Genomic DNA, 18,895 nt, shown 5'->3' with positions numbered 1-18,895 from the left:
TCAGTCCATAACATTTTATCCAGAATGCCCCATTATTTCTGACTTCAGTCATGCACCCTGGCACTGAATCTGTGAGGCATTGGACCCATTTGTCAGAAGAGGCAACCCCACCGAGGCTTCAAAAAAAGCAGTCCAAAAGAGCATCAGCTATAAATGGTGTGTTTCACAGCCAGTTCTCTGTGTGTTCGTGCTACTTACACACACATAATTTCCATTGTGTTCATGTGAGCAGTCTCTCACAGCAAGTCCATTACATTAATGTCTATGTTGGACAGCTGCAGTTGAATGAGCAGACCTATACACAAGTGAATATTCTTCCTGTAGCATGAGATCCCGTAAACAATATAGCATTCACACTAAATGCAGCACCACTTTCTTCAAAATGTGGGCATACGGCCTGCTACTGAGGAAGCATTCCTGCTCCTCTCATAGAAATCCGACGCCCCCAACGGGGAAACCAACGCCCCCAACGGGGAAACCAACGCCCCCAACGGGGAAACCAACGCCCCCAACGGGGAAACCAACGCCCCCAACGGGGAAACCAACGCCCCCAACGGGGAAACCAACGCCCCCAACGGGGAAACCAACGCCCCCAACGGGGAAACCAACGCCCCCAACGGGGAAACCAACGCCCCCAACGGGGAAACCAACGCCCCCAACGGGGAAACCAACGCCCCCAACGGGGAAACCAACGCCCCCAACGGGGAAACCAACGCCCCCAACGGGGAAACCAACGCCCCCAACGGGGAAACCAACGCCCCCAACGGGGAAACCAACGCCCCCAACGGGGAAACCAACGCCCCCAACGGGGAAACCAACGCCCCCAACGGGGAAACCAACGCCCCCAACGGGGAAACCAACGCCCCCAACGGGGAAACCAACGCCCCCAACGGGGAAACCAACGCCCCCAACGGGGAAACCAACGCCCCCAACGGGGAAACCAACGCCCCCAACGGGGAAACCAACGCCCCCAACGGGGAAACCAACGCCCCCAACGGGGAAACCAACGCCCCCAACGGGGAAACCAACGCCCCCAACGGGGAAACCAACGCCCCCAACGGGGAAACCAACGCCCCCAACGGGGAAACCAACGCCCCCAACGGGGAAACCAACGCCCCCAACGGGGAAACCAACGCCCCCAACGGGGAAACCAACGCCCCCAACGGGCTGCTAAACTACTGTTTGGTCTTGGTAAGACAACTTATCTGTGAAAAGTACATTTTTCCACATTGCATTCAGATGGAGCTCTGTGGCTGCCAGCCAGTGTAACACATTTCCTCACTGAGTTCCTGTTTTATAGTGGATCATTGTGCGTGCAGTACAGCTTTCCTTGGCCCTCAGTGAACTGCATCATTGGAACTGGGAAGTTGGTCACTCACTACAACTGCTTCGTATCTAGGGGAGGGATTAGTTGGCTCTTACAGGCAAGCTATGTGTTTTCCTGCTGTGTGCTCATTATCTTGAGCCAGGCATTCTGCTGATAGTGCCTCCTTCAACAAAATTCTTTAAAATTCTGTTTACAGTAGGGGTAGACTTCTGCCATTCCAAAGATTCATCAATCACACAGGTTGATATTTCATCCAAAGTTCCCAATACTCAGGCAATTTCCATTCCCATAGTCACCCTTGGGGTGAATTTGTATAGCTTTAAAAATGCACGTTACTACCCCTTAATATTTGTCATGTCAACATAGGATACATAGAAATTCACGACTCTGCCAGATATGTGACAAGAATGGATGGAAAGCCAAATCATCTGCATACTGCAGACGTTTGCTGAACCCTGCACAGCTTACACTGGGGACAGGCCACATATTTGAACAAAATTTCCTTAAACATTTTTGCCATTTATCAGCATGACAAGAGAGAAATCAGCATTGGAATAATATGCCATTTCTGATGACTAACACCTCTGACAATACCTCAGTTACAGTCATCCACTCACAAGCAGCACCACAGGAATATCACAGTCAAGCAAACATTAATGGTTTGAGTTGGAGCCAGGGCATGGGTAACAACAACAAAAGGTGTATTCATTTATTTCTTATGTCTGTTACTTGTAATTAGGGTCTCAGTGATGTTCTAAGACCTTCCATGACATCTTCCACTGATCTGTGCTGGCTGGGCTGTTTTGAGGGAAGAGACCAAACTGCGAGGTCATCGGTCTCATCAGTTTAGGGAAGGATGGGAAAAGAAGTCGGCCGTGCCCTTTCAAAGGAACCATCTCGGCATTTGCCTGGAGCAATTTAGGGAAATGACGCTGATCTGTGCCCGCAACTATTGCTGCTATGAAGGTTTAACACAAGACTGCAACTCACCTCGCCATCATCTTCTTTATCTTCCCCTTCTTCCTGTTCCCTTTTTCGAGCACGATATGCAGTACACTAGGACTCCCATACAAGACAAACATCGTGTGATGAAAACCTGAATAGTATTGTAGACCCAGGGAAGAAATTTTATCTCTTTTTGCTGTAGAAATGTTTGTGGAAGTGCACTTCACAATGTTGATATTTTGCTGGAATATACACAAGCATTGTAATGGAAAGTGAAGTTATACTTTGGCACATGTGACAGATGAGATCTGATGGAATATGATCAAATGTTTTGTTGCAACACTCTACTTACCTACGCCTGCAACTGGATGATACTGTGAATCATTAGTTTCACTGTTTCTATTCTTTGCCATGAGGTCTGGTTTGTGTTCAAATAGCTATATCAAATTTGGCTCTCATTCTACATCTACACCAGTAAAGGCACATAAGTGAGTACTTAAGATGCCAACATCCGAGTTCAAATGCATCTGGAAGCTTTTAATTGTTGGCATTCTTTTTTCTGGTAGTTCATAATAGATCTAATAGATTATAGTTAATATTCTCTGACAAGTAGCTGACCCAGTAATGTTAATAACTAATTTAATAATGCTGCCTGCCCATTCATTAGAGCTTTAATGGCTGTATGTAGGTGCACAAGAACATCATTATTTGTTCACACTTTGTCAAAGTACTCTGGGAAATTTTAACCACTGCTTTAAACAATTAAGGATGGTAAGTATTAAGTGTGGTTGTAGTAGTGTGTAACATTTCTTATCATGAACTGTTAAAGGTTTCATGTTTCATTCTGTCTTTTAAGAAGAGCTCTTCAAATGTTGCTTTTGTTGTTGGTTATTTTCTCTATCATAAAACATTATAACTTTCATGACTTTAGCTACAGGTACTGTAATAAATGTATCTGAAACAGAGTGAAGCCCATCCGCAACAAGAGCAGCTATTTAATTACTCAGACACTCAATTCCATTATTTGCATAAATGTCCAAAAATCTGTCCCTCTCTTTCTAGTGAATTTGCAAAAACAATTAAAAAATGGAAATGTGTAGCTTTGAACTCTGCACCTTCAGGTTACCGTGCAATGCTTCTATCATTTCACCATGGAGAATGGATTTGGGAAGAGCAGGTAATTTTGAGGCCTTAACCTTCATTCTAAAACATGCAGAGATATATTTTCAAGCTGCAAAATGAAGAATATGAGTGGCAGTGGAATACAAAAAACTTGTTGGTAAAACTGGTCTTCCATTCTTAGTTGCTTGAATGGTAGACAGTGAGCACTTAGAACCTGAATGCCAATAAATATACTAAGGCTAAGAGTGTGCTTATGTCAGTGATTTGAACCTTCTGAGAGTCAGGTCAATAACCTATGCAGTTAAGTAAGCGATCACTAGCATATGGGGCATACACGAATACTGAGTCAGTATCAGACACCTCACATTTACCACACCAATGACACTCATCTCCCCGAGATCAATCCCTGGTCTGGTTTTTACGGCACTATTGCCAAATGGTCTGATCTTTCCTGGCTTTTGTATAATAAGGCACAATTGTTTGTTTGCTGATGAGTGTACACTGACCCCTACCCCAGCACCTCAATGCCTCGAGCCATCACAATTCTTCAGAAATGAATTTAACAATACCATGGAAGGCACACAGGCATGACAAAAAAAAAAAAAAAAACTGTAAGAAAGTGAGCTCTCAGTGAACAAGGCCTCTGTTATATATAGATAACATACACTCACATACTCACGCAAATGCAACTCTCACACACGTGATCACACTCTCTGGCAGCTGAAACCAGGCTGCGAGCAGTTGCACATGACGAAACAGGCAATCATGTGGGGGTAAGGAGGAGGCTGGGACAGGGTGTGGGAGGGTAACAGGGTAGGGGTGGGCAACAGTAGACTGCTGGAGATGACCTGCAGGAGACAGGACATAATAAAGTTAAAGGCAATAGCAAAGAGGGTCACACTCAAAACAGTACCCTGAGGCACACCAACTTCCTGGTGAAGGTGTCTGACAAGGCAGTACCAACATTCCTTGAAAAATCAATACTTTAAAAGTACCTGAAGGACATGGGGCATGCGGCCTCAGATGTGCCACATGTAGAGAGATCAAGAATACCCATCCTTCAGAAGGTGTTTTAGGCTTTCTGCAAATTTAAAAACACTGCCAGTGTCTGATATATCCACAGAAAACCATTCGCGACACACGTTGACAAAGTGATGAGATGGTCAGCTGCAGGACGGCCTGCTCAAAATCCGCACGGTACAGTGGTCAGTGAATTGCCACACTCTAGTCACTATACCAGACAGGCATGAATTACATGTTTCATCAGTTTGCAAACACAGCTTGTGGGAGAAACGGGGCAGTAACTAGAAGGAAGGTATTTTTCCTTACTGGGCTTGGGTATGGGTATGGGAATGACAGTGTCTCTATGCTGGCATCTGGCGAACGGTGCCCTCTGCCCAGATGCAGTTGTACATAAGAAAGAGCAAGTGCTTGCCCACAAAAGAAAGGTTTAGCAACATCTGAATGCAAACATCATCCATCACTGTGTTGGAGGATCGATATGATGTGAGAGCAAGTTCTCGCCCAATCATACTAAAGGCAACTTGTAGCACTCGCTAATCTGCCAAAATAAGGGTACTACCCAAGCCTCCTCCACTTGTTTTTGGTGGAAGAAGGCAGAATGATAGTGGGTGGAGCTTGAAATCTCCGCAGAATAGCAGCCCAATGGATCTTGGTCCTGCAGGGCCCATACAACAATTGAGGTAGTGGAACTGTTAGAAGAACTAGTTAAGGAAATCTAGCTAGATTTTTGCTATCCTGAAGGGTGCAACGACACTGTGCATGCAACTGTTCATAATGAATGCAGTTTGCCATCATAGAATGATGGTTAAAAACATGGAGAACACATCTCTGCATGTGAGTTGAGTCACAACACAGCTCAGTCAATCAAGGCACTGGGACATGGCACAGTAAAGATGAAGTGCGAGAATGGAATATTGTGTGGTGGTAATGATGGCATTTGTACGATATTCTACCTGGCCATCACAACTGGAGAAATTATGTCACTCAAAGGGTGCCAGGGGACAGTAAATCTCCAGTCATCCCTAGAAAGTTGCCATTTCGGTGTGCATATATGTGGGGTAGGAGTCAGAAAATGGATAGCAAATGGTAAATGGTTGCTCGAGTACGTACTAGAGACAGTGATGAGATGATGGGCAAATTGAGCAGTGCAGGAGATTTCCAGATATGGGTAGGAGTGCATGTAGTATAAAAGGAAGATGGGTACTCCCACGACAAGGCAAATGAGGTTAAGGTGACTGAGAAGTTCAGCCTAGAGGGCACCTCTCTGTCAGGTTCTGGGAGATTTCCAAAGGGAATGGTGTGCATTACAGTCAACGAGCAGCAGAAAGGGGTGAGGCAGTTGGCCAGTAAGCTGGATGTAGAGTGTCCATGACACCGAATGACTGAGGGATGCAAACAGTACATATGGAAAAGTTCAGGAGAGGAAGTAAAATGCGGACAGGTATAGCTTCAAGCTGGGTAGTCAGGTAGCAGGGTTGACTTTGAACGTCCTTCCATATGAGCCACATGACCCCCCACTCTCCTCCTACGATATGGAATGCCATCTTTGGAGAGAGGGAGTCAAAGCAGACTGGGAAGAAATACAAAAGCTCAAATCAGTCTTGAGGATGCAATTTTGTTTCCTGCAGGCACAGATCTAGCAGAGGCTGCGATTCCAAGAGCAGCCGCAAGTCATCTTTTTGGATTGAAGGCCACCAGTATTCCATTGGAATAATGTCATGATTAGCAAAGAGGAGGAGGGAAGAAATGGAGAGGTGGCACCTCAGCGGCCATTCCTGTGTTACGTTCTTGATTGCATTTACATAAACTTATGGCTCCTCTTTTTTGGTTTCTTAAACATTTTATTTTATCTGACACATTGCATGACCTTTAAGATTTGTGCCACATATTGGTCCTAAACAACAAGATGTATGAAAAAGAAACCACTTACTGGATAAAGGACTGTTTGCCATGGTCATGGGAGCTGGCAAGTAAGTCAATGCAAGATCTGAAAGATCACAAGAATGATCATTCGATTCTGTTTAATGTACCAGAGACCTATATTAATATTACTGAAAGTAAATCCCTAACAACAAAAGTAACTAAACAGTTACTTTGAAATCACACTGCACAATTTGTGATGCACGTGCTTAAGTACACTAAGGTAGTTTTATTGAATTACTAATCAACATTTGTCAAACATAACAAACACTATGACAAGTATACCTCTCAAAGTAGTTCACTTGGTAGTTATTTCACAAGCAGGAAAGTATTTTCAGAAGAGTTTAGGAAGTTTGACAGGCCATGAATGTATGGAGGAGAATGAGTCTGATATCATTCTAGAAAGGTACTTTGAAACGTGTTTGCGATTGCGAGTACCTGTCATTTGTGTTTGTGATATTTGCTCAAAAATGGGGAAATCTCAGTTCCCAACTGCGATCAGCAAGCATTTTAGACAACAGTAAGTGGTAAGTGTCGATTTTAAGGAATATTTATTGTCATGTTTAATGAATATCAACTATGGTGTAACACATCGCTTTGGTGAAGGTGTACATCTCACAATGTCTATAGTACCGATGAACAATGGTCACCACCACAAAGTGTTTTTTTTTTTATTTTATTTCAAATGGTGGCTTTAAACTTTTATACCCTTTTCTGTTGTCACTAATGTGGTGTCACCGCCAGACACCACACTTGCTAGGTGGTAGCCTTTAAATCGGCCGCGGTCCGGTAGTATACGTCGAACCCGCGTGTCGCCACTATCAGTGATTGCAGACCGAGCGCCACCACACGGCAGGTCTAGAGAGACTTCCTAGCACTCGCCCCAGCTGTACAACGGTCTTTGTAGTGATGGTTCACTGACAAAATACGCTCTCATTTGCCGAGACGATAGTTTAGCATAGCCTTCAGCTACTTCATTTGCTACGACCTAGCAAGGTGCCCATATCAGTTACTATTGATATTGTGAATCATGTACCATCAAGACAGACGTTCATCATTAATGGATTAAAGTTAAGTATTCCACCAGCTAAGTCCGTTTTTCTAAATTCTAATTTCCTTGTCCTGTTACAGACCTCACGCCAGCCTGTGTGAGTTAAAACGCATGCATTTTGGCCTCCTCTAGTATCACCTGCCAACCAAAACACACAAAATCTAGTGGAGACTGATGCAGCATATCTGCAGGGTTGGATAATGATAATTAGTTTATCGTTCTTCACAGTTCATGATGAATTCAGTGTTTTATTCTATCATGATGATGATGATATCTGGTTAGGGGGCACTCTACGGCGTGGTTATCAGCATCCACACGAATTCCCAAATTTTACATGGTCCAACCATGCCACTTTCACAAATGATGATGGCAACACAAACAACCAGTCCATGGGTTTATTCCTTGCTGTCTCATTCTTGTTCAGCAATGTGCCTTCCCCCTAGAACTGTCAGCATCATGACAACTGCCATGACATCAGGAGAACGAAGATGAAGTTGAGCTGTCAGTAAGATTCTGTACACTGACCAATGACACATGACTTGACATTAATAATTAAAGAGAGTTACTCGTTTTAAATTAAGAGCCAGTATATGAGTGGTCTTTGAGATATTTTTTGGGTCATTTAGCAGGTAATTTAACTTGAGATAGCATTTCAGTTAACAGTGCTAAAGAAGTTGCAAAGTTCGTGATGTCAGGAAACAGACTGCCATGGGAGACGCAAAGAGACTGTAATGGAGATGAATAGGATATTAATAAAGGAGTTTATTTGATTAAGCAAGTGGGTAGTGTGCAGATTAGCTCAGAATAGGAGGAAGTATTTTAACGGTTCCAAGCCCTGAGCTGATGAAATGTGTCCTCACCCTGGGAGGAGGACAGGAAGCAGTGTGGGGTTCATTACATGCCACAGAACCAAACTTTATATGCTACTGGTGAAAATCACACTTGCTCTGCCAGTCTCATACGTGCATCCACTACTTTCACTCACCTGAGCGATGGGACGTGTGCCTTCCTCCTCAGCAGGGCCTGATTGACAAAAAAAGAATTTGCGTGTTAACATAAAAAATACCTTATCTGCACAAGTAAAGCAAACTAGTGATAAACTAAGTGTGTTTCAACATGACCTGATAAAGAACAGAATCAATTGTTTCTATCTTTTAGAAAACCTACGGATCAGTGTATAATTGAGCATCTAATCTACTCAATTATAAACAACCATCAATATTACCGAGTTACAGAAAGCCAGAACTTTATTCCAGTTGCACGCTTGCTATCTGAAGACTGGCAGGGACAAATAAATATTTACTGTCATCATTTCACATAAAAATTGCTCAAATTTTAAAATTTAAAATCCTGTACTTATCTGCTTTATAAAACATACAATCTTATGTTACACAGTTAACACACTGTTTCATGTTTAACATTTAGGAACTGTGTGTAAGCTTGTTTATGCACCTTCACTAATTGCATTCATGTACTGACATTATATTCATCCAGTATTTGGCAATGAGAGCACTTAGTGTTTTGCAGAAAACTTCCCCAACAATTTTAAATTATCATGAATTTCTCTCACAGATACCCCACAGAAAGTAATAGCAAAAATGTTTATCACTTACCACATTTTTGCTGTTTGTGCAGTAATAATGCCACATCAAACACATTCAATGTAACACTCCTTTCTTTACTTACAGATGGGTACAAGTAGTGAGGAGAATGAGTGGCAGGTGAGGCAGATTATTTCTCAGGTGGATTTTTTGTGGAGGTGAGACAGAAAGAGAATCTGATGCGTATGGGAACAGGATGGATTAGGAGACATAATTGGAATGAGGTGGAAGTGGGTGGTGTAGCATCTGGCTGGTGCTTTACAATCCTGCCTTATGCCACACAACAGAGGTATGTCAGTTGCTGGCATCTTAACAGGCTTGAAACTGAAACTCACCCTCAGTGCAGTGGATCTTGCCAATGACAGCCACTGCACGGTTTCCACCCTGGAGCCATGCGACACTGGACAACTTAACAGTATTTCTCCACTACATAGCCTTTGTAGGAGAATGTACAGAGGCTCACCAGCCAACCCAAATTCCAGACTCGACATCAACTATCTACTTTGGAATGCATGACTATATTAATAAGAATGCAGCCCACAATATTGGCATTGCCAGTGCAACCTACAGCAGTGTTTGTCAGTTGTTACAGGGTGCTCAACTGGAAGCTTCAAGAATAGTTTTCATATTAGTGGCAATCTTTTCATGCATCAGGGCATTCACTACCTTGCCTTCAACACAAAGTTGTTTCATTTGCTTCATGTTGGCATGCACCATCTGTGCCGCAATGAAACACTCTTCCTCTTGTCCACTCAGGAACATCTCTCTTCTTGTGCTTTTATAATTCCTTTTTCTCTCTGGAAGCTTTTTACCAGTGTCTTGTGATCCATTAGGTAGCCTTCATCTCTGTGTTCAAGTGCTTCTGCATAGTGTTTGAATGGTTTTGCTCCGTGTTCAAATGCCTTGTGCCACTTCTTTCTTTCATCCTGGTATCTTTCTGCCTGCTCCATTCCACATCATCATCCCTCCTTACTGATGTCTTGGCCCAATTTCTGTATTTTCCTTCCAGGTGTGTGCCTCATGGATGGCACTGCCATCTCCTCCATGGGGATGACAGTTCATACTTTTGGCTGCTGTTACAGTCAAAACTTTTCCTCTGAGCACAGCAACATTGGAATCTAGGACATCATCAGTGCAGCTTGCAGTGCTCAGCTTAGCTCACATTAGTGACAACCTTACAGCATATCAGGAGTATTTTTATGTTGCTTGCACTAGGAAGCTGTTTCACTTGCCCAACATTATCATGTGCCTTCTGTGCTGCAATGAAGTTCTATTGTTCATGGCTACCTGAGCACATCTCTCTCCTTGTGCATGGATCATCCACATTAGGTGGGACATATGACCATGAGTGTGGGTGGCAGATGGGGGCAAGGCAGCTCCCTGCTGGACTCCCTGTAGAGAGGTGAGGCAGAAAGACGAACAGATTGGTCTGGTATCAAACTGTAGTGAAAGTCTTGATGGGAAATATTTTATGAACAAAGGTACTGGCACCAGAGACAAATCTAGTGAACAGGAAGTGATACTGTATTATCAGCCATTCTCTCCAAAAGCATTGACACATTCATCCCACATGCTTCAGTTGTTTCCACTCTACTATACACTCCCAGCACCTTCATTTTAGAGGTGATCAGCTTTCATATGTTATAAAGTAGACCATAGAAACCTTATTTCTGCTGACTGTATTCTTCATAACCACCCTACCCATTATTCAAAAGACAGCTCCATAAATAATTGTAAACAATTAATTCCAAGAAACTACTGAGACATTCAAGACAAAATAAGGAAAAGAAAACAAATGTCTCCAGTACACTATCTCATGAGAAAGAAGAAAAACAGTACATCAAAAGAACAGTATCTGTTCTCCTTTTTACCGTAATCTGCTATACTATTTTATCCCGCCTATATATATACTCAATAATACGTAACCCACTTCCAAACCATAACCAAAAAAATTTTTTTGCCGCTTTCAGCACTACCGCCGCTATAATATCCACCGTTTCTAGTTCACAAACAGCTCCTTTCACCTTTTAAACCACCATTTCGGCCAGTTCTAATAACTTTCGCTTTATTTCCATATCCGATTTTCCCACATCACTGATCATTTTTAGCCGCTTCCCACGGGTTTTAACGCCATTATTTCTTCGTCAGACAATTGTTAGCCTCATTTTCATAATCTGCCACCAAAATACCACTCCTTTTAATATACTACACGCAATTTTTTCGAAATTTTCCCGAATTTCTCCGTCCTTTAACGTGTTTTGGCGGCAACACAACCACCTAACCTTTATGCACATCGTTGTCTACCAACCCAAGTCCAACATAGCCCAGCTGTAACCAACTCCTTTTCGCCTTTTCTCATTCCAGATCTCCAGTTTCTTTCCGGTTCACCTTTATCTCTCCCCATATATTTTTATTTTCATTTTCATTTCACCTCATGTTACACTTTCCACCTTCTAATACCATGTCACCCTCACAACACCCCCACAATGACCCCATTAAGTTTTATTTACATTCCCTCCGCAAACATGCCTTCGCCCTAGCCAGATTACGCTCGCATATTTTATTTTCTCAGGCTTGTCTGACATTTGGCATTACCCCCAAAGGCCTCACACTCAAAGTTCCCATCTCTGGCTGCAACCCTTCCTTCCATCAGTCCCTATACCAGTTCCAAACTGAACAATCCATTGCCCTCACCCACCTAATCCTTCACCTACACATCAACTCAGCCAATGAACACACCCGTCAACTCCTATCCTTAATAAAAGTCCTTAATCTTTCCTCTCCCACATCCACACCGGCTGTTCAGAGCATCCTCCTACAGGCCAACCGTAAATTAGAACAGCATGCCACCCTCCACCTCAAAAAACTATCCAATCTCCTGGTTTCCCACCTCCGGAAAGGCAACTCACTCACCCTTCACAACCTTTCCAGCAAACCTCAACCTCCTCTCATTGCACACAAACCCAGTCTCTCCCATCTACTCAATCTCCCACTTCCAGCTCCACTCCCTCCAAAACCTCAAAATTCCGATCAACACAATCTGGAACCACAACACCCTAATTCAGTAGTTAACCTTTCCTCCAAACCTCTCTCCCAATCCGAAACCTCTGTCCTATCCAAAGGCTTCACCTTCAGCCCCACTCCCAGATTCAACCAAACAGCCCTCGTCAAAGATTTACTGTCCTACACTCGTACTCTCTGCTGGAAGTATCACTTTGCCACGAAGAAAAATGATCCTAATCCTACTCCTAATGATCCGACTCCTCAAGACACCATCCAAATTGAACCCTGCCTGGAACAGTTCCGTCCTCCGTCACAGCGGGACCCACCTCCTCTTCCTCAAAATCACCCTCTCCAAACCTTCCAGGAATTTCTGACTTCCAGCCTTGCATCTCAATCCTTCTTACAAAACCTTAATCCTACACCCAACATCACCACTGCTGAAGCCCAGGCTATCCGTGATCTGAAGGCTGACCGATCCATCGTCATTCTTCCGGCGGACAAGGGTTCCACGACCGTGGTACTTGATCGTCGGGAGTATGTGGCTGAGGGACTGCGTCAGCTTTCAGACAACACCACATACAAAGTTTGCCAAGGTAACCCCATTCCCGATGTCCAGGCGGAGCTTCAAGGAATCCTCAGAACCTTAGGCCCCCTGCAAAACCTTTCACCTGACTCCATCAACCTCCTGACCCCACCGACACCCCGCACCCCTACCTTCTACCTTCTTCCTAAAATCCACAAACCCAATCATCCCGGCCGCCCCATTGTAGCTGGTTACCAAGCCCCCACAGAACGTATCTCTGCCTACGTAGATCAACACCTTCAACCCATTACATGCAGTCTCCCATCCTTCATCAAGGACACCAACCACTTCCTTGAACGCCTGGAATCCTTACCCAATCTGTTACCCCCGGAAACCATCCTTGTAACCATTGATGCCACTTCCTTATACACAAATATTCCGCACGTCCAGGGCCTCGCTGCGATGGAGCATTTCCTTTCACGCCGATCACTTGCCACCCTACCTAAAACCTCTTTCCTCATCACCTTAGCCAGCTTCATCCTGACCCACAACTTCTTCACTTTTGAGGGCCAGACATACCAACAATTAAAGGGAACAGCCATGGGCACCAGGATGGCCCCCTCGTACGCCAACCTATTCATGGGTCGCTTAGAGGAAGCCTTCTTGGTTACCCAAGTCTGCCAACCCAAAGTTTGGTACAGATTTATTGATGACATCTTCATGATCTGGACTCACAGTGAAGAAGAACTCCAGAATTTCCTCTCCAACCTCAACTCCTTTGGTTCCATCAGTTTCACCTGGTCCTACTCCAAATCCCATGCCACTTTCCTTGACGTTGACCTCCACCTGTCCAATGGCCAACTTCACACGTCCGTCCACATCAAACCCACCAACAAGCAACAGTACCTCCATTATGACAGCTGCCACCCATTCCACATCAAACTGTTCCTTCCCTACAGCCTAGGTCTTCGTGGCAAACGAATCTGCTCCAGTCCGGAATCCCTGAATCATTACACCAACAACCTGAAAACAGCTTTCGCATCCCGCAACTACCCTCCCGACCTGGTACAGAAGCAAATAACCAGAGCCACTTCCTCGTCCCCTCATACCCAGAATCCCCCACAGAAGAACCACAAAAGTGCCCCACTTGTGACAGGATACTTTCCGGGACTGGACCAGACTCTGAATGTGGCTCTCCAGCAGAGATACGACTTCCTCAAATCCTGCCCTGAAATGAGATCCACCCTTCATGAAATCCTCCCCACTCCGCCAAGAGTGTCTTTCCGCCGTCCACCTAACCTTCGTAACCTGTTAGTTCATCCCTATAAAATCCCCAAACCACCTTCCCTACCCTCTGGCTCCTATCCTTGTAACCGCCCCCGATGCAAAACCTGTCCCATGCACCCTCCCACCACCACCTACTCCAGTCCTGTAACCCGGAAGGTGTACACGATCAGAGGCAGAGCCACGTGTGAAAGCACCCACGTGATTTACCAACTGACCTGCCTACACTGTGATGCATTCTATGTGGGAATGACCAGCAACAAACTGTCCATTCGCATGAATGGACACAGGCAGACAGTGTTTGTTGGTAATGAGGATCACCCTGTGGCTAAACATGCCTTGGTGCACGGCCAGCACATCTTGGCACAGTGTTACACCGTCCGGGTTATCTGGATACTTCCCACCAACACCAACCTATCTGAACTTCGGAGATGGGAACTTGCCCTTCAGTATATCCTCTCTTCTTGTCATCTGCCAGGCCTCAATCTCCGCTAATTTCTAGTTGCCGCCACTCATACCTCACCTGTCTTTCAACAACTTCTTTGCCTCTACACTTCTGCCTCGACTGACATCTCTGCCCAAACTCTTTGTCTTTAAATATGTCTGCTTGTGTCTGTATGTGTGGATAAATATGTGCGTGTGTGCGAGTGTATACCTGTCCTTTTTTCCCCCTAAGGTAAGTCTTTCCGCTCCCGGGATTGGAATGACTCCTTACCCTCTCCCTTAAAACCCACTTCCTTTCGTCTTCCCCTCTCCTTCCCTCTTTCCTGATGAGGCAACAGTTTGTTGCGAAAGCTTGAATTTTGTGTGTATGTTTGTGTTTGTTTGTGTGTCTATCGACCTGCCAGCGCTTTTGTTCGGTAAGTCACCTCATCTTTGTTTTTATATATAATTTTTCCCACGTGGAATGTTTCCTTCCATTATACTAGTATCAAATAACTTATGGTAGTGCTGAACGCATCAGCTATGACCATTTATAAACTACATTCACACCCCAATATTTCCATTTAAGTTACTACCCTAATAGGTTGTACAAAAATGTTCAGTTTTGAAATACAAATCATCCTCAGTTTCTTCTACTCACATCATTCATTCATTGGAGTCCCACTGCTTGATTAAGCCTCTTCCCTGGCTTCTCCTGGTATTCTGGTCTCAAGCTACAGGCATTGTAGCTTGAAGTCCATGTAGCCTGATATCCACTCAATGCCTCTCACCAGACTGTCACCTCAATGTTCCCCCCACTCACCTCCATCACTACATGTATCACTCATCTCCACTACCTCCACACTACGTCTCCTAATCCTGCCTGTTCCCTGTCCATTTTTCTGTTTCCTTTTCCCTCCCAGTAATTCTCAGCACACACATTTCCACAGCTATAGAGGCAAACTTTGTATTTCTGTAAGTCAGTAAATACTCGCCCCAAATCAAAGTCCTCAATATTCAAAAACATAAATATAATAAAATATATTGTGATTTCTGGATTCTAATTCAATTGTGTATGGTGGACTGACTAAGGGGTTGCAGAAATCACATAGATAAGAACTATAAACCCACTATCCAATCAAAATACCTGGGCACCCTTATATAACGGGCAACTGATCACTTTAATTCAATGAGAGGTGGAGCTACTATTATAGGAAGTGAAATGATAATTAAATGGACACCCTAGCTGCAAACAGGCGGTGATGTACTTCATTGGGGAAATGGTGAAAATGTGTGCCCCGACCGGGACTCGAACCCGGGATCTCCTGCTTACATGGCAGACGCTCCATCCATTTAATTATCATTTCATTTCTAGCAAAGCTGCAGGGTGATCCACAGTAATTGTTCTTTCGAGAACAGATACTACCGTCATATATAGTTAAAATACGGCTTCCCGGCCATTGACCTTCTTGTGCGAATGCACACGCTATGCCCAAACTCGTAAGGGACTTGGTAGATTAATCTGCCACGAGTAATGACTACGATCGGCAAACATCTGTTAGGCACACTACGAATGTAGTGGGGTGGACATGTTGGGAATGTGGATCTCACGGGGAGTGTGCAAGGGATAAGTCCCTGCAGACACACTATCCTCTGTGCCCGCGGTGGCTCAGATGGATAGAGCGTCTGCCATGTAAACAGATGATCCCGGGAACGAGTCCCGGTTGGGCCACACATTTTCAACATGTCCCCAATGAAGTACATCACCACCTGTTTGCAGCTAAGGTGTCCATTTAATTATTTCATTTCTAGCAAAGCTGCATGGTTATCCATGGTAATTGTTTTTTTGGGAACAGATACTGCCATCATATATATTATAGGAAGTGGCAGGTAATACTGTTTTGTAAGCAGAATTCATCAGTTAGGGATCTGAGTACACTGAACATGGACTTTTCTTTGCATTACACCTGAATAATTAACACAGGGATGCATTTCAGCCCTTCCAAACTTGCCCAAGTCAGCTGTCAGTGATTTGACATTTAAGTGAAAATGTGAAGGAACAACCAATGCTACATGAAGTCCAGGCATACACAGTATGCTGATGGACAAGTGCTTCTATCATTGTGGTAGGAAATAGTAAAAACCAGCTTGCAGTTAGCAGCTGCAGTCACTCTTCAGTTTTGAAGTGCAGCTAGGAGCCCGCTAAGGAAATGGCTGTGTACAGGGAGTTAGAAAAACTGGTTACAATGGCTGAACAGCTTCTGGAAACAACATTTCTGTTCAACATAAAGTCTCACTGACCGTAGCATAAAAACCTATGATGGTTGGTGAATGGATGAGTGGAAACGAGATTTGGAGTGACAAACAGTGCTATACTCCGTGGGTATCTGATGGAAGAATTTGGATGTGGTGACTACTAAGCGAACATTATCTGCCATTACCTCTGCCAACAATGCAGTGCAGAGCAGGCAGTGTAACAATATGCAATTTCTCCTCTTTAACTTGTTCTCCCCTTATTGTACTTCAGGATATGATAAATGCAGAAGGGTAAGTACATATTTGACATTATTGTGTACTATACACAGCAGGGGAACATTTCACAGATAACGACCGATTTGATCAGCTCAACACTTGTACCTCTCATGGATCAGCATTGTTAGGCAAAGGCTTATAACCAGTGGCATTCCTGAAGAAGGTTTGCCTGCCGATGTTCAAACCTGAAAGCAATGGATCGTCTTAGGGATTAGTTATAAATGGCATTTTCACTCCATACCCTGTGTCCAATATTTCTACCTTGTCTGGTATCAGCTATTAAGGAAGAATGGGCTGGCATCCACCCACAGAGATTTCGAAATGTCAAGGTGTCCCCAGAAGAGTTCAAGTCCCCATAAAGGAGAACACAAAATCTTAATGTCCACTAATAGGTGTCCAGATACATTTGATTCTCTAGTGTACAGAGCAGGAATGTAAGCCTGCCACAGTGGGCTCTTACTCTTACTCACCAGGTGACTTTGCTGCAGCTGCAGTACTGGGTCCAGCCTCTGGTGACCGTAGCCGCTGTTGTTCTGCACTGCCTACTATTGTACACACAGAGAGTAAAACGTCTTTTAAGTACTTTATGTACTGCTTTAGTTAAGGCTGCAATTACGTGTAAAGTTACTCTTACTCACCAGGTGACTTCACTGCACGTATGTCCTCAGCCCCAGTACTGGTTCCAGCCTTGGGTGTCCGCAGCCGCTGTGGTTCTGCACTGGATACTATTGTACACACAGAGAGGAAAACATCTTTCAAGTACTTTATGTTCACTTTAGTGACATGGTCTTAAATTGTGGCTGCAATTGAGGGTAAATTTGCGTATTTTATCATGGACAATGATGTACTGAGGCTATAACCAATCTCAGAAGCCATAGTTACGAAAAGAAATCCACATTCATGGCATATAGGGAAAAAAATTTAAAAAACTTTTGACTGTGTTCACTGGGCACCATGTTCACAGACTGTGCTTGTACGTACCACTCCAGAGGAGAGATGCACATATCAATGACTTCTTATCAATGAATGCCATTTTGAAAGAAGTGTTGTGTACACATTATGAAAAGAGCAATAGAAAACAACATGTCAAACATAAATGTACAGATATTGTTCATTAGTGTTATTTCTATTTTGTGTGTGGCGACTTACATCAGGGGACAATATGCACCTTCAGCACTGTACAGCTATCGCAGCAGCTTTGGGTGCCAAACTACGTGTGTGAAAATAAGTATTCTGTGGGGTCACCACACTGTCCTGTAAAGCAATAGGCTGCCAAAGGAGTTATTTCAACAACTGATGTATGTTGTGAGACACAGAAGAGGAACCTTCAAAATTATTGTGAGTGTCTCTTTTATACTGAATGAAGGTGATCTTTTAGTGTAGTTCACGAGTGTGATGATGAAGGGAATAAATAATTTGTTAAGTCAAAAGGGACATAGTAATTTATTTATAAAAATGTGATGCGTCAAAGGCATCAATTTTGAATTTTAAAGTAATTATAACAGAGTTTGAGAAGAAGTATAGAAGATAAGGTACAGAGTATAATACATCATTGTATTAAATAGTTACACCACATGACACCTGACTGCAGTGTTAGGGGACAAATGACATGAAAGGGAAGCTGTGTTGACAGAGGAGTGAGACAAGTGTCAGAGTCCTGCACAACTGAGTAAGCGAGCACAAAATGTGAGATCAGGAGACCACAGCCTAACTTGATAGGCTGCCCACACCACCTGTCATAGCCGTGCACAGAAGTTGTGACTGAGCCTTATACAATTAACTCATATAGTTTAAGTCTTTTTGGTCACACATATTATAAACTTGCCAGTCAGTACTATAGGCAAAATGTCAAAGGTGGTGGTGTATGGTTTTATCTAAATCCCAAGCTTAAATTTAAGTTAAGATATGAGGCTAAACCATTAATCATAGAAAAGAAAGTAATTGTTGCAGCAATTTACAGATCACCATCTGGAGATACTGAAGTCTCTCTTAAGAATTTGGAAGAAATGCTCGACATTTTTCTCAAATGAGAACTCTACCATAATTCTTTGTGGTGACTTTAATATTAATCTATTGGTCCAGAGGTCAGTAAAATACAAGTTTTTAGACATACTAAAAGCTTCAACTTGTTTCCCCACGTA

The 18,895-nt window shown here is 43.7% G+C and overlaps 1 protein-coding gene across 1 annotated transcript in view; it reads left to right on the top strand.

Annotated features, from left to right (window-relative positions):
* The window catches only part of LOC126440160 (probable WRKY transcription factor protein 1), a gene marked incomplete at its 3' end in the record, with an annotated part of 101,422 nt that overhangs the window by 33,507 nt on the left and 49,020 nt on the right, over positions 1 to 18,895 (top strand). The window contains exon 3 of the mRNA XM_050090603.1: positions 433 to 1,191. Within this exon, the coding sequence (XP_049946560.1) occupies positions 433 to 1,191 (759 nt within the window). The remainder of the gene's footprint in view (positions 1 to 432; positions 1,192 to 18,895) is intronic.

Source organism: Schistocerca serialis, unplaced genomic scaffold (assembly GCF_023864345.2).
Source record: "Schistocerca serialis cubense isolate TAMUIC-IGC-003099 unplaced genomic scaffold, iqSchSeri2.2 HiC_scaffold_1352, whole genome shotgun sequence".
NCBI classification, from domain to species: Eukaryota; Metazoa; Arthropoda; class Insecta; order Orthoptera; family Acrididae; genus Schistocerca; species Schistocerca serialis.
The sequence above is the reverse complement of the archived record's forward strand: the minus strand, read 5'-3'. Positions and strand labels throughout refer to the sequence as shown.